This window comes from Strigops habroptila, chromosome 8, assembly GCF_004027225.2.
Source record: "Strigops habroptila isolate Jane chromosome 8, bStrHab1.2.pri, whole genome shotgun sequence".
NCBI classification, from domain to species: Eukaryota; Metazoa; Chordata; class Aves; order Psittaciformes; family Psittacidae; genus Strigops; species Strigops habroptila.
Window position 1 is genome coordinate 51,551,767 of NC_044284.2, and position 23,032 is coordinate 51,574,798.

At 41.0% G+C, this 23,032-nt stretch overlaps 1 protein-coding gene across 9 annotated transcripts in view; it reads left to right on the forward strand.

The window, feature by feature from the left end:
* Positions 1 to 23,032, forward strand: part of ST3GAL3 (ST3 beta-galactoside alpha-2,3-sialyltransferase 3) — a 199,563-nt gene that overhangs the window by 106,749 nt on the left and 69,782 nt on the right. For all 9 annotated transcript variants that reach the window (XM_030495513.1, XM_030495509.1, XM_030495512.1 and 6 more), the window contains one exon: positions 15,220 to 15,314. In XM_030495513.1, the coding sequence (XP_030351373.1) occupies positions 15,220 to 15,314 (95 nt within the window). The remainder of the gene's footprint in view (positions 1 to 15,219; positions 15,315 to 23,032) is intronic.

The window sequence follows — 23,032 nt, forward strand, 5'->3', positions numbered from 1 at the left end:
GGGTAAAGGGGGATTGAGAGGTAGGAGGTGATGTGATTGCTGAGGCAGCTGGATGTGTAATAAATGGGATAAAAACATACGTGCCTGTTAGTGTCCGAGGGGAAGGAACCAAGAGAGCAGAGGGAGATCTGATCTTTTGTGGTGGGTCTTCTGGCTGAGTTGCACTGAATTCTCTCTTGGCGTTTACTACAGGGAAGAAAGGTAGAAGGGGAAAAACACTGATACAGTCTTTCTGCATAATGTGTTTCTACTTCAATGCATCAGAACAAAAAAGATTCAATTCTTCATGCATCAGGTCATATATACCTGGGCAACTCCATGCCAAAGCATATGATGGCTGCAAAATGTCTGTACAAATTCCAGGGGAGTCTGAACAAACATTTAGAGGAGGGATCCATTGCTGAGAGGGAAAGGGGGGTTGCTGATTAGACAAACCACATCAAGCTCAGGATATCCGCTTTGTTGAAAATGTTTGAAAGCTGTGTGAATGTTAGGGAGGAAATATTTTATCTCTTTGCCACATTCTTGCTTTACCTTTGATATCCATTTATTGCCATTTTTGGAAAAGAGATTTTGAACTCTGATCTGACCCAGCACAGCTCACTGGCATCCTTAGGTAGGATTTTCCTTACCATTGGGCAAGCAAACTGATGAATTCTTAACAAAAATAATCCCAAGATAAAAATCAAGCAACTCTTGCCCCCTTTCCCCCCTCAGACACCAATTTTGATGCAGTACCTGTAACTGCCAAGAAAGCAGACATCTCTGATCCCCATGCATCTGTTCTAGGATTAGTGTTGATGGTTAATGCTTGCACAGCTCAGTGCCTCGAGATCACTGCCCTCAGAGTCCAGGCTCAAGAAATGCCCATGGTAGCTTTCGGTGGGTGATAGCAGTAAGCAAAGCAGGCAAAGCTTGTGCAGATTTGTGCTTTGCAGCGTTAAGTACACTTTTGATATCAAGAAATAAGTAGCCATGGAATGAAAGCTCACACTGTTACAGATTCTCCAAAGCTGTGCTGGCTACGGGCAGGTTTGCAAGCAATTTGTTGATACTGCTGCACATCAGCCTACTCTTATTTGTACTAGAGCTGCTCTTGTATTTTTACTTCCAATTCCTGCTCTTAGTGTGGGAGTTACTAATCCCTGTAACTTGGATGCTGTTTTTCAAAGGTTACCTGATAAAAGTTGACGGGAGTGGACCTGTTTTGTACCTCTAAAGCTTAGTATCACCAAAAGGGCTGTTGATTTGATTAGTTTCATGACTGGCCAAGATACTAAAATGAAAGCCATTGCTGCAGAGCATGTATGAGGCTGTTGCAGTGGAAAAATGTTCTCTGGGAATATTCAGTACTAATTACTAGAAGATAAGTATGGTAGTGAGTGACTTGATATTTTCAAAAGACAGGTTACTGCAGTTTCTGTTGAATTCAACAAAGTGCTAATTGTCTCTGAAGATCTTTTCTTCAGTTATTTGTAGGCTGAAGTTTTGACAGTGATGTTTACACAGCATTGACGTGAGAATCTGCAGGTTTTATAATTGTGTTGCTTGTGAACTTCACTGCCAAGTACACTTGGTCTGCAACTCGGGAAAAGGAAAACGTCCAAAAGAAAGGTACAGTTCAGGAGGGCTGAGCACGAGCGTTACAGAGGCAAAGCAAGTAATGTGGGATGATATTGTACTGTTTTCTTACTCTGTGGTTGTCTGTTTGGAGTCTGTTTGAACGCTTGCCCAAAGAGCACCCATAAATACTTGTGGGAAGTTCTCCTTTTGGCCAACAGTGTTTCTATTTTACTGGCTAATGAAAATCTGCTGCTTCTCTTGTCAGTGAGATCAAGGGATACTTGGCTAAAGTAGTCCTTCAACTTTTCTGTTTAGACAGGGAGATTTAAGAGTATCCTGAATTAGATGGGGTTGTGGGGTTTAACTTTTTTAAACTACTTTAAGCTTATATGGGGAAATTGTTTTAAGAAAAATAACTATTGGGGAAAAATTTAGAAGGGCAGTGAAAATGTTTTCTGGGATTTTGTTACAGCTTGGGTTTTTTCTTGTTATTTCTTCTCTTGTACTTCAGTAAGCTCAAAGAAGTGATTGAGTATTTCTTGATTTATTGGAGGGTAGAAGTACTTAAGACGATAAGACATTAGAAATAGCTCATAATTAAGATTACTCATTATTTATATTATGGTCTTCGTTTTCTTTTGCCAGTGCATTCCAAAGCTTTCACTTTTTAGGCTGTGAGCTTCCATGACTTTTCTAGTTTTTCTTACCAAGGTGATTGTTTTCTTAAAAGTAAGATTAAACAAGAACAAAATGACTGCAATTTGTCATTGTAATGGAGAGATTTCTTGCCCATGTCTAATTCCAAAATGTCTGGAGAGAAGAGTTGAATACCTTCATGGAATTAGTTTTAAAACCTTGAAGAGGTTGAATGAAAACACGAACACTTTCTTTGGCAGATGTAAATTGTAAGTAATTGTTTGTGGAGTGCTTGAATACTGTAATGGTTGTGTAGGCCATCTAAGTGGTTAGACAAACATAGGTGGGCAAACAAAAGAATGAGAAAATAAACCAAAACTCGATGCTAAGAAAATACAGAGAATAGATAGAATTCCAGGCTGAGGCGGAGAGTAAGCTGGTGGAGGGTCTGGAGAACAAGTCTTATGAGGAGTGGCTGAGGGAACTGGGGCTGTTTAGCCTGTAGAAAAGGAAGCTCAGGGGAGATCTTGCCACTTCCTACAACTACCTGAAAGGCAGTTGTAGCAAGGTGGATGTCAGTCTCTTCTCCCAAGTAGCAAGTGATAGGACAAGAGAAAAAGGCCTCAATCTGCGCCAGGGGAGGTTTAGATTGATATTATGAAAGATTTCTTCACCAAAAGAGTTGTCAAGCATTGGAACAGGCTGCCTCGGGAAGTGGTGGAGTCACCATCCCTGGAGGTATTTAAAAGATGTGTAGATGTGGCACTTGGGGACATGGTGTTCGTGGCAGTGTAAGGTTAATGCTTGGACTTGGTGATCTTAAAGGTCTTTTCCAACCTAAATTCTATGATTCTTTTGTGGCTCCCTGATGGGTCTGTGGAGATGCTGGGTGAGAAGATCACTCTCCTACCTTGTTCCACCCACTCACTAAAGGTATGGAAAACTCCAGGGTGTGGCAGGATCTCTGTGTCAACTAGCAGTGCTGTGCACCGAAACTACTTAATATTGGGTTGCCTGAGGGGGCCTCTGGGAGAGTATCAATGGTAGGAGTGGTCCTATTGATGCTTTCTATAAGGGCCAAATGCAGTTCACACAGTTAAATGTTGCTACTGGGACAAAAGTAGTGGATGAGCAACATTCATTGCTCTTTGTAATATTCGGGAGCAAATGTAAATGCCGATGATTAATATGCCTGCAGCATTTCTTTGGTTTGGAACTTGGGATCACTCAGACTGCACTTTGTCCATGTGCTGTAGCTCCGTTTGATAACAGCCAAAAGATGTGTAATTTTAACTTTCACCATTATGTCTTGTTTTCTTTCCCACAGTTATAGGAGAAGTGCTTTCTTTATCAAGGGTACTGAAAGAGAAGACCTATTTGTGTGTTTTTTTAATCCTCTCAATTTTCATCATAACCATTTCCTTTAGTAGCTAATAATATTTAGTATTTATTTCAGTGACTTACATAAATCTCAAATGCATAAACCAGCAGCATCCTTTTTTCTACTGGCTTTTCTTGTGGGAACTTGTTGAAATGAGCCATCTCATTGTAAAGCTCCATTCCTGGAATGAGGAGGATTGTCGTACTGTTCTTCAGATGGTGCAATAAGAATAATTGGGAGGCCTGTCTGCTTTGATTAGTGAATCAGGGAGGATATCAGTTCCTCTGAAAGATTGATAGTATTTTGGAGAGCAAGCTTTTGAGAACTTACCTTGCGCTTCAGGTATCTATCAAGTTTTGGAGCAGAGTCCTTTGAAATTACTGATGTGGATGCCATTGTTGCTGCACAGTCTCTTGCCAGATTTATGTTGAACTTTGAGCTGGGGACACAACAGAGCATAGGATCATGGTCGGAGAAGGCCACTAAGTGTGCTGGCTGGAAGGATAGGTCTTAATTTTTTGGCACGTTTCGCAAGTAGGACAGGAGAGGTCAGCATGGTTCATGGTTCTTTTCTTTGTCAGAGTAGTCAAGTTGCACCTTCAGTCTCTTCCCTTCCTAATCTCTTAACTCAAACCAGATTCTTTCTGTGTGGGGTGATGAAGAAAGGATATAGCTGTCTGTGCTGTCTACTGTTTGCAGTTTTCCCCACTGTACCCACTTGCTCTTTGAGTCAGTAAATCCTTTCAGTTTTGTCAGATGGCCTCTTACGTGGAAACTTGCTTCAGTGTCCAGCCTCTGTGGCTTATCTCTGGAAGCAGTACCCAGAAAGAAGCTTTATAAGCTCAGTGTCTTAGCCTTGTTTTGTTAAAATACTTGTTTATTTTTAAAACCATGGGACCAAAGGAGAGAGGCTTATATTAAACAGTGCTGATATTATCTAGAAGATTTTAATGCGTGTTACTTTACAGATCACTCTTGGGCTAAGGGCTGGAATTAACAAGGTGAAAGAGGAGATAGAGAATTACATTAAACTGGGCACAGGGTCTATGTCTTCCATATCAAACATTCTCTCCAGTTATAGAAGGATCTGCTGGCACTGGCACCAGGGAGGAAAAGATCCCCCTGACAAACACACTTTCCATTTGGGGTATATGTTTTGGCCTTTTTTTTGTGTGTAGGTTCCCAGTCAGAGCCTGTGAGATGCAAAAAATCCCTGGAGGGTTTTGCATCTGGTTAAAGGAAGAAAAAAGCCGCTGTCTGAACCTTAAATCGTAACAACTGGCTGCCCTCAGTGCATCCTGCACTACAATGTGAAGTCTTATTGTGCAGCAGAGTAACAGAAACACATCTGGATTTTTTCCCATTGGGACTGATATGGATCTCATTAATAGCAGCTTTGTAATCTATCTGTAACTGTTTTTCAGTAAATGGTATTAGATTCTGATAATTGTGATTTTCTTTTGTATACATTGTACAAACGTACATCACGTAGCTGTACCTGGGAGCACCTAAAGCTACATTATCCTGTTTCACTTGGTATAAGTAAAAAAAGCTTATTATCTGGTCAGATGAATTACAATGCTTTGACTACTAGGCAAGCTTGAAAACCACACAACTGTTTCTTGAACAACTTCCTACAAGAAAGAGCATGCCAAGGTAAATTGTTTAGGCATTAGGAATTTGTGCAATGGAGAACATTTCCACTCTCACCATTTTGGCTTTTTAGTTAGGATGTCCATATTCTGACTGGTGCAAATTATGGTGTGGATTCCAGCCAAAAAGCCTTGTCCAGTTTCAAAATGTTCAGAGAGAACTGTGCTTGCCCAGCATCGCCCATGCTTTCAGTCCCTTCTTGTTTTTGCTGCAGATTTCAATCTTGTTTCTAGTTCATATCTTCCTATTTTCTCAACAGAACTGTAGACTTGATTTGATATTGTCATTGCTACGCCAGTTTTTGTGGCAAACCTAGATTGTGATGACTTAGGAAAAAAACACTTTTGAAAATATCTGACAGAAAATTCTAAGAAACATCACAATGGACTATCTGCATGATTGTCTTTGAGCATCAACTTATATAGTGTACAATGAAGCTGAACAATTTACTTCTTGTCTTTGTTTCTTTGCATTTAATTATCTGCCTGTCATATGTGTTGTAGGCAACTGTTGGTGCAATAGCTTCTACAGACCTTTTTTTCCCCCTCACTTTTACTGTTTTGCTTTCATTTCCTGTTTGTATCTGAAAGCAGACTTGTCCTTTGCCTGCATTTTCACTGGGGAGGCTTTCTCTGGAACACCTTAAAGTCACTGTAGGGAGTTGCATTGATGAGAATTGCAACCTACAAATATTCAGTAATAATGAGTCAGGACAGAAAATGCATGCAGTTTGAAAATAATGGCTTCTTTTTATTCTTCCTCAGGTTTCTGAGCCTTTATTAGTTATTGAGGTCTCATTTCCAACTGTAAGGCTAGGAAAATATTTTTTTATTTGCTTTGGGTTTTTTTAACATGAAAGCTGAGATTCTCCCAGGAGTGTGATATGAGGAACTGCATCCTGTAGAACTTTCCAGAATACTGCACTACATGTAAGAAAATCAGAAGAGCTTGTAAGACCTCTGTTGATGCTAAGGTGTGTACTTCACAGCAGATTAATAATTTCCGTATCATCTTAACAGGAAGTTTTTGTCTGGGTTCTGAAATGGCAGTGATCATTCTGGAAGTATATGAGCCTTAAAAAAATAAAGACTCATTTCTTTCAGAACAACCCATCTGTTTCAGTAGAGATGCTAGAAACATTGACATTTCTTCTGCCAGTATCCTCACTCCAGTAAGACTTACACAAGAAAATTTCCCCAAGCAGAGTTTTGACCTGGAGCAATATGTCAGAGGTGAAGGAACATCAGGCACTCAGGAACTGAATGAATTACAAAGTCTAGTCCCCTGCTTATGCAGACACCAAATCATCCAACCCCTTCCATAAACTGACCAAGCTTCACCTCAAGTCATTTGTTTTGTATTTTCCTGTCTTCCTTGGCTTCCGTCGCAAGGCTGTTTTGGAGCTTACCCATTTTAAATGTTAATGACCTTATTTTTGTCTTCAGCTGGCTGTATCTTGATCAGGTCATACTCATTTGTCTTTTGCGCCTATTAGTTGCCCTGTGCTGGATGTCGACAGAGCAGTCACATCTGTTCTGTGCTTCTGCTTGGCTGTGCCAAACAATATGTGCATTTCTGGTTTAGCTGATGCTAGAAGACTCTTTTTCATCATTGTGCCCATTGTGCCCTACAGATGTACCAATTTCTTTTCAGCTTTCTTGACATCTGTGCATAGAAATTATATGTGCTTTTTGTTCTAGATGGAGGAATTAAGTATTCCAGGCTCCTTCTGCAGTGGCATTAGTACTCGTTATGAAAGCCACTAAAAATTTCACTGTTCCCTTCAATACTTTGACATCTGAAAATTTGTCAATTAGTACAAATTGATACAGTAGGATAGCTTCAAGATAGATACAGACGTAAAATAATGTCTTAGGAGGAAACGGGGTCATAGGGTTTTGAAACAGTGAAGTGCAATTTGTTGTGCTCTACCATAACACTGCCGGTAGCTCAGGACAGTGAAACATGCCAGTGGTGGCAGGGATGAGCAGTGGGTGGGAGGATTTCTGGCAATGGCGTGGCTGTGGATTAACTTTTCTCTGCAAGTAGAATAAAGAGAGAGCTTTATGGAAGCAAAGGGCAATCACTGCTTTTTAACAGACTGGTTAATTAGTATCTATAAAGAAAGAACAGGTCAGTGATGGGAACTGACTGATAATCAGCGGTCTTCTGGAATGTATGTTAGATCTTCACCCGATCAGATACTCTATCTTTTGAGAGTGCAACACTGCACAGCAGCAGTTAGTCTAGATGACTGCTCTCCTTTTTCATTAGAAACAGCAGTCTCCTTCCTGACCCAGCAGAATGTGAGCAGGAGCAAAATTCTGCTAAACTTTGGCCAACTGGCAGAGTTGCTGGCTGGCATCTTCCGTGTGAGCTAACTCTTTCTGCAGGGAGAAGGATTGGACCTTTTCTCCTCACCTCATTTTTTATTTGCACAGAAGGCTTTGAAAACTCAAGCAGTAATTGCAGCTTGCTTTTTGCTCACCTTCATCATGTTTCCAAATACCATGTAATCACATATATTTGGCTCAGTTCTCCCTCAGAGGCTTGAACACCCCACCTGGCTTTTGGTAGGAAAAACTAGCTGTAATTCAATCTTGCGTCTTTGAGAATAACACATGAAAAACAAACTATGACATTGAAATTATGTTAGGAAACTTTTAAACTAACATCATTCTACACTGTCTAGAAGTCAGCTTTTCACCCTTGCATAACTGTGTTTTGGTATTAGAGGATTCGGTGAACAATGACAAATTTTGCACGTTGTCTTATATGCTGCACCATGAGGCTGGTCAGGACAAAGTTTCTGCCTTCTCTGAATTTTATAGCTTTTTTTTTTTGTTTCTTTCCCAAAAGGAAGCCAACCTTTAAACCAAGCTTCTTGCTATTTTTGTGTGTGCATGTGTGGGTTTTGTCTGAAATGTTTGGAGAATCAGTAGGAAAGTCTGAGGATTTCATTAAAGAGGGCAGACTGATTTTTTTTTTTTCTCTTCAGTATTTACAGTTTATCTTGAAACGTTCCAGTCCCCATAATGATTATTTGCATTATATAGGTAAGCTGTTCAGGTACTTTGTTGGACTTCATGCCTATCAGAACGTAGTCAGTTAGCAGGAAGGACTGAGCTGATATTAAATCAGTCTTTGATTTTGTGTATTGGTGGTGCGTAAGCCCAAGATGTTAATGACTGCAGAAAGGTTAAACTTTACGTGTCTTCCTGTTTATTGCAAAGATGCGGGGTACAAACAGAAAGCAGTCTTGGCAGGCAACAGGCTTGCAAAATCCATGTGCTGCTTATCTACAGTTGTGTTTGTACTGAAATTTGATTACCGTATATGAAGGTAAATATGTAAAAAGCACAAGGAATCTGGAGCTCTTGATTCCCAACTGCAGCAGACTGTAGCTTGGGTACATGGTCACCTCCTAGCAATGTTAGTCCAGTGTAAAAATGGTTTTAAAAGAAGACCTATGCAGAACTTCAAGACTTCATCTGTTTCATTTTCCCACTTAAAAGTAGACACAGCTGTGGCTAACCCATGCTTAATAGATGTAAACCTGTTCTTAAAAATAATACAATAAAATTGGAAACCAATGTAGGTGATGTGAGTTCTGTAACCGATGTCCAGGCAATAAATTTCAATGTGTAATAATGCTAAGCATAAGAGACCTCTTACTAATGCTTAATTTAAGTTTCCTTTGCTGCATTTTAGGCCTAGGGCTACTACTTCTATTTGCCAGGGATATGGAGATATTACCTTTCTCTTTTGCAGCAGCCTTGTAATATTTAACGGCTTATTGTGTCTTCTTTCAATTTTCTCTAGACTAAAAAAATTTATTTCTTTCTAGCTTTCCTCAGACATCACATTTCCTAGACTTTAGGTCTTTTTCACAGCTTTCCTACAGCCTTTTTCCAGTTTATTCACTTTTTTTTGCCTGAGACCCAGAACCAGACATGGTCCTTGAGCTGATGTTTTCAGATCCTGAATAAAGTGGAATACTTAACAGGTTTTACAGCTGTGATAGTTACATTTTTCAGTTGTGATAGGATGTTTATCTTTTCTGCAATAGCATGACAATGTTCTGTGTACGAACCACAGTGCAGGGTATGGAGGCCCTTTAAGATATGTTGGAGCAGCTGGTCTGGCTCTAAATAGAGCAGTGTGCAGGCAATGGGGAAATTCCAGCACCATTGAGTTTAAACAACCTACTAGGTGATGGAGAGCAGAGAGGGCAAGAAGGCTGATGATGCTCCAAAGTGCCTCAAAAGTACAGAGCAGTCATTCCCAGGAGAGGAGACTGGAATAACTAGGATAACTTCTACATTGCCTGTGGGTGGGTAGAGGGTTTTTTGTTCAGTGGACATTACCTGGCCCTTCCTTTTCTTTGCTTATGGAATAAAGTCTTTTTTTTTGCAGTGGCTGTGGCATTTACTGCCCCCTCCTGTGAGAATAACCATGGTTTACATCTCATCCTTCTTGCAGAGCTGCAAAGGAACAAGTGATTACACCAGCTCAGTAAAAGACAAAAGCCAAATGGTAGAGTTATTGGGAAAGGGCAGGGAACAAAGCAAAGCAGTGTTGTACTGCTGCATAATTCAGTGTCATCTATACAGAAAATGGCCAAGTAGCTGAGGACTTTTCAGCCTGAAAGGGACAACTGTAGGTTCACTTGGGGTCTACAGGCAGGAATAGCATGGAAGAAGATGGATAGGGATCAGTGGCTCACTGTCTCTTCCAAAAGAAGAACGAGGGGTTTGAAATGGCAGTGGTAGGATGCACTCACCAACCATTCCTCAGTGCTAAGTTGTCTTTACCATATTCACAAGAATCACAGAATTGTTAAGATTGGAAGGGACCTCTGGAGATCATCTAGTCTGGCCTGTGATTTTATTTTAGCCCATTTCTGCAGTTTGCTAAGATCAAGTTAATTTTTGGCCTGATCTCTACGTTAAGGTAGATTTTCTTCTTGCAGCCATCTGGTTTTTGGCTCCTCTGTTTGCTGATTTAGGAAAAGAAGTATTTTGGTGATAGGATGGGGTTAATCCTTATTAATGTGGTTTCTTAAATTTTTCAGCTGCTTGAGGAATCTTTGAACTGCTTGGATTTTTGACAGAGGATTAATGTCAATGAGAAATGTGAAATCAGGACATCACAAACCTCCTCATTCCCTATGCTATCACACCATGTTGCTCCCCAGAGAAGGGAGGCAAGAGAGAGAATATACATCTAGGTCTCACGAGGGAAAAAGGAAAAGGTTATTTTGGGTTTTCTCCCCATACTTTTATAAATGCTGCTATCAGAGCTAATTATTCAGTGTGAGAGTGCCTTGGCCATTTTATTAATAGAATTGGTAGATTTTTTTGCCTTCTGTCTAACCATGGATGCTTTTGGGCATAAGCAAACACAAGACAGAAGTGTTGCCAGAACAAATAAGTCATTCTTCTGTGTGTTGGGTTTTTTTTCTTTTAAAAAAGGTGGTTCATGTCCTTTTAGAACTGCGACGTGCACGTTATGTACAACATTGGGCTCCAGCGCCATTTGGGTTTTTTCCTTCAGCTTCCAGTTTTTCCATTGCTGCTGCTCATTCTCTCTAAGAATAAAATAAAAGGACAGGGTGGCTTAAAAGAGGGAAGGAAGAGGAGGTAGGTAGGAAGTATCTGAGAAATAAGACCACAGTGGAGCTTAGTGGCTGCCAATCTGCCTTTACTTAGTGTCATGATTTGTAGAAAGATGGTGCTGCCATCTCCTCTACTCTCCCAGGGGCTCGATCTTATCTTCGTCCCTCCTCGTTAAAGCTAAAGACTATCAATCAGTTTATTTTACTTTCTCTCTGGTCTAGCATATTCTCTTCTTCACATTTATGTATTAATTGCTTTGAAAGCAGCAGGTAGGAGTAAGGAGCAGATTCCAGTCAAGATTAAATGTCTGAAATTGTTCAGTAGTGAATAGTGGCAGTGCTAGTCTAGAATTTGCAAGATACTTTGGGAAGTTAGTGCTGCTGATGTTGAACGCCTCAGCACACATCAAAAAGGAGTAGCTGTGATTGGATCTGTGTATCAAGGACAGAATGGAAAAGGTTGGAAAACTTGGCTGGGGAGCTTCTGGCAGGCTAGTTCAGCCTTCCAGGTAGAAATGGTTTGGGGTCACAATTCTTCTTACTTGCCAGGGAGAAAATAACTGGAAACGTAATTTTTTGTTGTGTAAGCTGGAATCCCCTAGGCACAAATTTATATCACGCTTACTTGTGCACATAAATTCCTGTTAAAGAATAGTTTTCTGGCAGTATGCTTCCTTTCGCAGTGTGCAGTGACAAATTGTCTTAGAGATTTTACTAACGTCTTTGTATAAGGAACACACACTTGAGAGCTGGGAGACATTTAGACTGTAACTTGTAAAGAATATATCCAGCTTTTAGTCTATTTAGATGTAATTTGTTGTTTTATCAGGGATGCCATTCAAACTAGAGATTTAAATGCTTGGCATTTCTCTCCCAAATCATGCAGCTCATAAGTGTGTGCCACAGGCACCCAAATTTCTCATCTTTTCAAGGCTGTCATGTGCTATGAGGGTGCATTATGTCTGTTCTGGAATTTGGGATGTTGTAGAGAGGAAAAGCCTAAAATTTAAATCTGAAGAATCAAAACTCTCCCTTGATGTGCTGTTTGGACATAGAGCACAAGCCTGCTTCAGGTCTGCAGCTGTGGTTGTAGGTGAAGCTAACCTGCCCTTAGGAAGCCATGACAGATGACTTGGGTAAAATGCAGCATCCTGTATGCAAGCTGCTCAGTGGATACAGAATTTAACATCATTCAGAAACATTTACTTTTTCTTTTTGACAAACTCCCACACATTCCTTGGAATGTATTTTAGGTGCTCTGCAGAGAGCATTCCCATGGCCCGTTTGAGGCATATCGTGATATTTCCTGAAGGACCCTAGAATATGCCAGATGGGCTTCATAGCCGAAGCAGAACAGCCATGCTCCTGGAGAGGTCTGGCAGACAGCGCTTCCCTGTCACTGCTGGACATCGGTTCTGCCCGCGCTGATTTATTGAGGTGCCAAAGTGCTTTTCATAGATCACGAGCTTACGGCATTCATGATTTCTTAACATTTCCAAAATGGTATTACCTTCAAGATTTGTGGGAGCTAAATATCCTCTAATTTGCTCCTTTTTTCCCCATATGGATATAATATTTTCCCCCAAACTGTTCCTCCCCGCTCTTAAATGAAGGAAAAGTATGAATCAAAAATCAGTTTCCCTACCTCTGTGTACATTAGTGTTAAATATTACCAAATAACAGTAGGTGGTCTAAGGCTATATTGTGTTCTTTGCTAAAAAAGTCCTTAAGTTTGCTTGTAGTAAATACAATAAAAAGGCCAGTGGTCACTTCACCCTTCTCTTTGGACATCACTGGTCCCCTGGTTGTCAGATGCGGAAGGAACACCACAGAGCATCAGATCAGTCCTGCTGATGCTTCACATGATTTGAGGGACTCCAGGGAGCCCCAGGAGGATCTGACCTTCCTCCTAGTTTTACCAGGCACCTTGTAAGGGGGAATCTGCATTAGGGACAGACACTCCATAGTCCATGTCAGACTACTCTAAACTGTTTTATTCTGGTGTCTGACTTGCAAATAGGAGAGTTAATTGCATCTATAAATAATACCAACTTCTGAGTTGAGTTAGGCACAACCTTACAGCCTATCCATCTTTCTCGTACAGTGCTCTTGAATAGGTGAACTGAACTGGCTACATTTTTTACTTACACTGCACTACTTTGTAGCGGTATTGTAGGGAATCCTCTTGATTCTTGAGAGGAGAATAAAACTTGCTCATATATGTATTTTGTGAAGCATCCAAGTTCTTCCTGAAGATCGCATGTCACAGCAGCAACCAGAGCAGCTCGGTGACCTAACAAACCAGCCCAAAGGTGCTGGTCACCCCCAGGCTGTGCAATCATCCTTCACTGCAGCTGCTGCTTAAGGAGAATGGCGACTGTTCTGTGGGATCTGGCTTCTGGCCTCTGCTATTATTTCAAGTGGTAGCTATAAAAGAAGAGCTGTGAACATCTGTGCTGTAGCCATTCAGGGTATAAAAGCTCTTGCATTGTATGAGAATCCTGCAAAGATTCCTCATATTGATTCTGGAAGAAGGTGGAAATAAGTCCTTGGAGACCCACCAGAGTAACAAAATACTTACACTTCCATGCACCAAGGTGCTTGAAAAAACGTTCAAGAAATTTGTCAGGTTATTGAAGTTTTTAGGATATTTTCAGACTATTATTGTATCCTGGGGCTTGGTTGTTTGTTGTTTGTTTTGTTTTTAAATAGGCCTTTGGGGTTTTGTATTTTTATTTAAGATCTTCAGAAGCTCCAATACATCTAACGCATCTTCCCCATCTTTTCCCAGACAAAGCTACATAGATCTTTTAGTACCCTCAGCTCTGGAAAACATTTCTTTCCTTCTAGATCAGCCATGTAATCTGTTCATCCTGCTCTTACAGTTATAGATGATCTTATTAAAGTCTGCAGGAGTGGGTGTGAAGCGCTATGCATGGGTGGCTTTGAGTCTTCTTGTTTTAAGTACTCTTGGTCTCTCTTCCTGCTCCCAAGCTCTGATTTACTGGGCATCTGTGATAGGACTATACTTTGAGCAGTTTGTAATTTGGAATTCATTCCATCCTTTCCTCACTGTGCTGCTGTCTGAAACTATTGCTCTGTACTTGGCTGTGGCATTGCATAGATGAGTTTATCTTGTGTAGATGAGTTTATCTTAAATCAGGTATTTCAAGTCCAAAAGTTATCTGATCGCAGTAGCATGAAGTTGCACACTCAGTGCAAAAACAGCCTAAAGGGAGGGTTAGATCAATGCATTACATCTATCCTGTTATAGTACCTGGGTTTGTCAGGCTGCGCTTATTTTGGATACATGTACCTTTCACTTGCAGTGTCGCTGTAATGGAGATGTGCTTTCTGGCTCTGAACATGCAGTACATTCATTTCTTCATTTCTATAGCATAGTGTGATTGATTTTGATCCAGAACGTTCCTGCTACTGTTTTGGTATGATTGAATGAACATAGTATTAGCATATTTTCTAGCAATGATCTTCATACTCTGAAATGGTTCCATGTGAAAGTTCATATTTCTGCAGTTTCTCTTGCTAATTGTTTCCTTCTATCTGGCCACTGTACTAATTGTTTCTAGAAAAGACACATTTTTAGTAGCTGCTGTGTTTGTCTGTTGAGGGTGTAATTAGGATAATGTATTCCCATAATGACATGGTTAAGAAGGAGAAGTTCTCTTCTTTTATAAGTGATTTTGGATAAATCTGTTTGGTTTGGCAAGGACTTCTCTTGAGTCATTTATATGTTAATGAATGCAGAAGAAAACACCTACATCTGTACTGAATTTCCCTTCTCTGTAAACTTAAGTGCTGCTTCACGATCTCCTGAAAAGTTTCCTGTCTTGCCTGTCTTATAGTAGCTGCTGTGTGTGTGCATATGAGTGAGGTAGAAGCAGCCACGAGAGCAGATAACCTCAGCCTTGCTCTCCACATACATTCACACCTGCACAGAGCAGCACACAGATATGTAATGAACAATATAAAGGCAACTCTGCACCCCTTCCTCATGGACTCATATAGACAGCACATAAATTAGCTTGTGCTTACAGAGCTTGAAGTTAAACTGCCTGAACTCTGGTCGCAGTTTACACCTTACTGTATCTAAATTAATAGCCAGACAATAGTGGGGAAGTTCTAAGTTGTTGAGTGGAAGTGATTGCTAGGCTTACGACTTGCCTGATTTGGGTGTCCTCGTGGCACAAATTCTGACAGATTTGTTGGGTTAAAGTAAAATCTTCCACATTACTGTATTGCCAGTGAGAATGTAGAATCAGCACTTAGGAATGGATTCTCTCAACCTCCCTACAGAAATTTATCCTTCCTACTTCAGGAGTTAATTTCTCTCTCGTTTTGGTTTTCTCAGGTTCTCGAAGCCGGCACCAATGTTCTTGGATGATTCCTTCAGGAAATGGGCTCGTATCAGGGACTTTGTACCCCCCTTTGGAATTAAAGGACAAGGTATGAGAAAACTGTGCAGCTGTTGGAAAAGAAGATGGTTTTGCAGATGTTTGCCCCATCTTGTTCTTCCATTTTGAAAGCTCAGATGGTCCCTTGGGCTCAGCTTTTTTCCCCTGTTCGAGAGAAATATTGTACATGTAGCCCTCAGAAACACAGAAGGGTTTTTGCAGCTGGAACGTGGACCTCAGAGGCTGGTCTAAGGGATGATGGTTTAGTACATGGAGAGAATCAGTATCACAGTGGCAATTTAGACCTACCACCACATTCTGGAAGAAGCATTTTGACATTGACTGCCGTAGCCTCTTTGCTGATGGCGACAGAAAGTCCAAACTGATTTAAAGTACCTTTAAATCACCAATTCTCTAAAGAACAGGAAGGACTCCTCTTCCTGAATTTTGGAGCCTTAGGTTTGACCGCTGATACAAGCCTTCATTTTCTTTTCATAACATTTGGTCGTGTAATTATTTTATAGTTGTGCTACTTGTCGGCTTGTATAACAAATAGGAAAAATCTGTTCAGATGCTTTGGTGATGATTTGTAATATGCCCTGTCCTCCAGCTGAAGTGTGGCAGCAGGGTGTGTGTCTCAGATATGCTGTGTGGAGAGCAGGAGTGGTGCTGGTGGTGATGAGGTGGGAGCCAGTAGCCCACCCAGCAGAAGATATGTTTTGAAGGTGACCCAAGCTCCTAGCTACCCCATATGTCCTACCAAAGGCCTCTCTGAGTGAGTGTAGTGGTGGAGGAGAAGGCTTATGCTCACCGCAGTGATCTGCTGCAGGCTTCCTGAAGTCTGATATTCCCAAAGTATTGAAAAGTGTTTGTGGCATTGCATCAACCTCAAAGGTTTTTTCCCAGTGACACACTCAAGATTACAGATGGCCCCCATGGGATTTTAAATACCTGCTGGAGAAAGAACTGCAGCCACAATGGGCTTGGGTCTGTATCTCTCCCTGGAAGCAGGTGTTGTAGTTGTCAGAACAACCTCTGATTAAATCAAAGACTCTACTGACAAATTTGTCTTGGCTTGCATCAATTCCCTTCTTTGTTTTGTATATGTCCCTTCCTTGTCCAGTCGGTCTTTTGCAGCTCAATAGGCAACTAATTACTGTCCTCTAAATCAGCCAGCAGTTTGCAGCAGGGAAATAACAGTGGCAGCACAAGTGGAAGGCTGTGTTGACCATAGCTGGGCTTGTGCCCTTCTAAGAGGCACAAGCCTTCTAAGGCACACCTTGTGTGCCTTCTAAGAGGCACACAAGGTGTACAAAGCTAGGGCAAGCTGCCTGGCTAACGTGGAGGTGGGATTTGCAGATTAGAGATGATGTCAGCTAGACCTAATAAAAATCATTCCGTTAAACTGAATCCAAATAGAGAAATTCACCGAACGGGGATGACGGAATGGCTCTGGCAGCCTTCTCCCGCGGTTTGGTGCCAGCTTGTATCACCACTGCAATGTTATGTAAATCTGATGTTTTGTATTGGATTTCCTCAGTTAAAAAGAGAAATGAGAAATTGCCATTATTTAAATGGCTGTGAGCTGAAGCCATGGGACGGAAACCGTTGAATGGGTTATTTTTTTTAATGCCCTCCTGGGACTGAATTTTGTGCCAAGTTTCAGTCTGGAGCAAGTTCTGTGTGTGGGAGGGTTGAATTATAAATCTCTCTAGCCCAGGATTTCTAATGGCTGTGCTGACAGGCTGTGAGTCCTAGTGATGCGAATGGCGCCCTTTCATGTTACACATCACTTGGAATTCTTGCATCAGTCTTTTCTGGCCGTCCCATGGGATGCATTCGGGCTCAGCTGAGTGATTGGATGATGGGATCAGCACCTCATTAGGGCTTTCAGTCAGGGCAATCTAATGATATCCAAACAACTGATCCAGGCAGGCAGCATGGAGCTCAGTCACGTGCTGGTGCGAGATGAAGACTATCAGAGCTGGGATGTGCATGGGAAAAAGAGTAGACGGCGTGGCTGAGAAAGTGTAGAGAGATGCCTGTGTTGAAACAGATGGGGCAGGAGTTTTTCTCCGTGCATTACGAAGCCCTGTGACACCATCAGCTGGGATTTCTGACGTGCATCACACTGGGAAAGGCGGTCGGTGTTTATAGATACTGACTGCAGCTGGGTTGGTAATGGGAAGATTTCCCTGAGAACTGTGGTGAATATCACCCGGTGTTTTCAAGACACTATGATCTAATCCAAGTGCAAAATGGCTTTTTGTGTGTGTGTGTGAAATACAGCTAAAGGATGAGTTCACTTTCAGTAATGATGCATGTTCCAAGAAACTTCTAGAAATTTATCTGTGGTGGTTTGAAAGTGCTAAAGTTATGAAATCAAGAGTTTCTTGAGAGCTCAGAGGCTAATTCACCATTTCTGCTTTCTCTTGTTAAAGTTTCACTCTGTTCTTCAGACTTTTAGCTAAGTTTTTCTTTGCTTTGTCTCTGAAAAAGACTGAAATAAGTAATTTTTCATCCATCATCAGGTGTTTACTGGTCCAAGAAAGAACAATTTCAAGATTGCAAGAAAAAGTCTTGCAATCTTTAGCGGAAAGCAGCTTTTGAGGAGCGTTGTCTACTGAGTTGCACTAATTTGGAGCAGCACGTCTTTATAAATTACATGTAAAAGAGTAGAAATGGCTCAGAAATTTTCAGGGCAGGACTACCATTCTTTAAAGGTGATCATATCAAGGAGAAGGCAGCATGCTGATCATTTTGACACAGTTCATCAGGGATCTTCATTTTCTTCAAAAAGAATGTGATTGTAAAGACAGTTCTTCCATCTTCAGATGCTAAAAAGTACTCAGTATAACATAGAAAGCTTAACAGTGTTGCTTCGTAAAACAATGCTCACTACTTTTGTCCACTGGTCATTTTCTGGTTTGGCCATTAGCTCGTGCCAGGGGGGTTTATGACCAGAGTGCTCCACTCTCTCCAACAGCATTTGCGTGTAGAAGCCCTCAAGGTGAATATGGTTCTGAATACGAAAGTTTTTATAGACTTTCCCCCAAATGATGGTGGTTCTGAAACAGACTATTGCAGTAGGAATAATGCACATCTCATAACAGATTGGAAACTGCTGCTATCGTTAGTTAACCACCTTGGTGATTACTTGTCTGCTGAAGAAGCGCAGGAATAAGCATGTGATGACCCTACTGCTTTATGAGCAGGACTTTGAGATGAGGCACTCAGTGGGAAGTCTTTTGCAAATTCTTTCTGAACAGTGGTCTCTTAGTGACCTCTACAAGGTATTAGAAATAGATGAAGACTGCACTTACTTTAAAAAATGGGACTGTTAGTGCCATGTTGAGCTTGCTCTCTCCTCTCCTACTGACTTGACAGAATCTAGAAACGGGTTGTGCCACTGTGAGCACTTAGAAATGATAACTCCATCTCTGTTAATAAATAAAATGGCTGTCCTCTGGTCCTGAAGGCAATTGAGCTCATTGTTCAAACAGGTTAACTCCCTGCCCGCCCCCTCCAAGAGTGTGGTTATATCCAGGCTTCCTATCAAGAAAGGTCACTGGCCTGAATTAGCTTGTGACCTTATGAATGCGTGAGAATTATTGAGGGGAGGATATTTGGCCCTGCTGAAAACCATCAGGGACTGTGCTGATGTTTTGATAGTGCAGGCTCATGTAGAAGAGTGTGGGCCCATGCCCTACTGCTGATTTGTTTATTAGTGTGTATGTAGCCAGAGCAGGGGATGTCGTTCAGGAACACGATGAAATTAGTCAACTTTAAGAGTTGTTGAGAAGATCAAACTGTAACAGAAAGTTCGAACTCCAAAAGCTACAAATGTCAAGATGTCCTGCGGGGGACAGCTCAGGCTGCCGAGCACCCTCCTATGTCCCAGGCTATTGTTTCGGCATTAAGTGGGATGTTGGAGTGCCTCTCACATTTCACCATTTGTTAGGGTCTAATTTGCTTGTAGGAATTCTTCTCTCCCAGTGCCCACCAAGCCTGCTCTTGCAGCTTTTTCACTTAAGAGCAAGTAGACTGCAGCAATGTCGGGCTCTTGAATGAGTTGCATGGAGATTTTTTCGTTTTTATTGAAATTGAAATGTCTTTTGTATTTGCACCCTTTTCTAGCAGGGCTTCTGTCAGTGTAACTTATGGAGGTATGAATATGCACATGCTGTGCATATTGTTGCAGAGATTGTCTAGCATGTGCACTGCTTTTAGGGTTAAATTTGTCAATGAATAAGAAATAGAAAAATTGTTTGTAGTGTTACTGAGATTATTAATCCCAGAGGGCCTCCTCCCCAAATTTACCTCTGTAGCTCTAGCAAAAGGGAAGTGTTATTAGGAGAAGGGCAACAAACAAGACTGGAGAAATACCTGACTCTTAATAGAATTTCTCAGTATATGTGACTTAAAGAATGTAAAAGGCTTTCGTAAGAAAGAGTAGCTCGTATCTGGCATCCTCTCTGTGTAGTGCGGATGGGACAGTTGAGTTGCTGCAGCTTTTTTTGAACTTAAGTGAAAACATATGGCACAGCATACACAAAAAAACGGAACAGACATGATCAGATAATATGTCTTCCATGCAGATAGTCAGTCATTGTGTCATTGCTTAGCAGTAATTATAGGTCTTCGCTTCTACCTTTGTCCCTGTTAGATTGTTTTAAGCAGAGAGGCTGCTTTGTTGGCCCTGAATCAGTTTGTTATTGAATGTGGTACTTAGGGAGTGATTGTCTTGTCACCATCTTAAATTTGCCTCTCACCAGGAATCTAGGAAGCAATTTCTCCCCCATTATGATAAGAGAATACTAAGAACCATCTCTGGAAGTGTTCAAAAACCGTGTAGACGAGGCACTCAGTGACATGGTTTAGTGGTGGACTTGGCAGTCCTGGGCTAAAGGTTAGACTTGATGATCTTAAAGGTCTTTTCCAACCTAGTTGATTTTATGATTCTTTGTTTAAGTACTATAGTTTAATCACATGTAGTGTGTACATACTGGCCAGGGGACTTCATCTTTTCATCTGATACAAGAGGGGCATCTGGAATTGGTGACACATTTGATGACAAAGAAATCAAGTCTTTGCCCAGAGCACCAATGCTAATAGATGTATTGTGCAATGGTTAATTGTACTTGTACTGGGTTTTATTTGGATGTTTTCTTTTGTGTTAGTGCGTCTGGGAAGAACTGTGGTTCAGTGCTGCTTAGCAGTGGTTTCATTAGTCTCATGGGGAGAAGGTCATTCATCTTCAGTGAAAATGTTGAGTTTTCAGGCGTGCAAAAGTTGGCATATCAAAATGTTATCAGGAAAAAAATCTCTTTTTGAGCGTGTTCTTTTCTTGCATAGATTTTTCTTCCACATAAACTTTCTTGGCATGAGCAGTGCTTTATCTCTGAGAAAACATAGTCACTTAGACATCACAATTGAGATTTACAGCTGACCCAAAGAAAAACTATGAGGAAAGTAGGTCTTTTCCAACTAACTTCTTCTTCCAGCTCTTTATAGAGGCTGAAGTACCACATGCGGACACCTTCTCTACATTTGACTGGGTGTGCTTGGTAATGAGGTGTCTTTTTTCTGCTTTTAATTCTCCAATCTTTTCCTTATTTTGTTAGTTGTACTGATGGTTTTCCTACTGTGAGTATTTTTTGTTGTTCTTTCCGTGTTCTTCATGTAACAAACAAGAAGTATGAGCATGTATAGCCCTTAGTTCTGTTCAGAGTAGGTATTAACACAAGATTGTTGTTTCTTCTTGAGTTTGAGGCAGATTTTTTAGCTAGTTTCCAGTAGAATTTTACGTTTGACCAAAATTGGTAATAGTTGCCATTATCACATGGGAATATAGCTATAAAAATGTGGCTCTTTCCCCAGGGAATCTAGCTGATTTTATAGCCTCAAGAAATTAAATGAGAGGTTTGAAGGGGAAAAAATTAAGTTTCAGAAGAGGTAGGGGATCAGCTTTTCATTACTGAATAAAGCCTCTAAAGTCTAAAGGGAAGTTATATTGTGAATTTTGAAGTTAAATCAACTCTCACTCTTGAGCTCTCTTGATGAAAGTACAATCCTCCAATGCAGTCCCTTATTTCAATCAAAATTGATGCTTTGCTGTTGAATGTGCTCAAAGAACAGTCTTTCTCCCAACCCGCTGAAAAGGGAAAGGTGCCCCAGGGAGATCTCAAACCCGAAGTTTGCAGTTAATCGGGTGACTTCGTATTGGAGTTCTTCTGAGAAGTGTTGAAGTGCAACTGAGACATGGGTATTATTCCTATCTTTTACCTCCTAGAGGGAAGAGCGGGTCTTCTCTGGCTGTCATGTTTCGAAGTGCCACATCTTAATGCTTCTGCAAGGGTCAGGAGAATTAAAAATCACTGTAGTAGTTATTGATTTTTTTGGCCTTGAAGACAGTGCTTGGCCATCTGTGAAGTGGCATCAAAAATGCAGCAACAAAGGGAAGAACAGCCCTCCAAAGCAACTGTATTTATGCTCTTGCTTGTCTTTGAACAGCACATTGTGAATCTTTCAAGGACCATTTTCATTTGGCGTGAATTAGCCTGTTTCTCCAGGCTTTATTGCTTCCTGCACATCAAACTTGAGTTTGGCTTAAAATGGTTAATGCATGGTTATTGCAAAACGTTGCCCATTTTTTGGCATAGTTGTTTTTCTAAATAGATGTTCCAACTTTCCAAGCCATGGGATTATGTTGGGAACTAAGCTTGTATTCTGGAAGAACAAACTCTTGGTTGTGAAGAAAAACTTGGAAGAAAAGTCCTTGAAGGCTCCAAAACTACGATGTAAATGAAGTGTCCAATTATGATGTATTTTATTTATATCTTATTATAAAAAAAAGGCCTAAGGGGCTTTCTGGAGCTTACATTTAACACATGCCAGTTTTTGCTAAGATTGTTAGTGAGACACCATGCATCTTCAGTCTTCCGTGTTTTTCTTTTGTTCTGTGTTTTGTATCTATGCAACACCATATGCCTCTTGCCTTAATACCATGAAAAGTCATCAGTGGAAGTATTGGGGTTTTGGAAGTAGTGGCAGTTTTAAGTAGTAAGGTGTATCTCAAGTAAACTACCCAAATCTGGTACAGCTAATAACCTCAAGAAACCATTCTCTTGTATTTACACGCAAATGTGATTTGGAGACAGATTCCTGCAGTTTGTTGTTAACTGTCCTTGAGAGCCAGTTCGCGTGTTTGCAATTGTTTCTAAGTTCTGGAAGTCTTTGTAGCTGCTTTCTCCTCCATAGACCTCATAAGCTAAGCTGAGCAGTAATCTAAAGAAATGGCGCAGGGAGTTTCAGACTCGTTTTGATACTGCTGTGCTCACTGGATTCCCAGCTTTGCTAAGATACAATTAATCTATCTTCACTACGATACTATAACGTGTGTCTACAGCTGGACAGTTGTTTCTGGGAGAGAGCTGAAGGACAGAATATGTGGTGAGACTTGGGTCCACAGCCTTGTGCTGGGCACGAGGGTGGCAAATCCTTCCATAAAAGATCGCTCCTCAGCTCCTGCGTGGAGTGAGATCTTAAGGAAAAAAATGCTGAAGAAGAACTTTATACAGAGCTGAGGTTTCGGGTACTAAAAGTATGCACTGGGTTTGTGCTTACAACTTGTTTGTAAATATTACGATTTGTTTAACCCATAGCAATGTGCTGAGCTTACTCACCCCGGGAACTGACATACACGTGGAATTCTGTTATTGTAGGACAGGGACCCATATGCAGATGCGACTGGAATGCTTCAGGAATGTC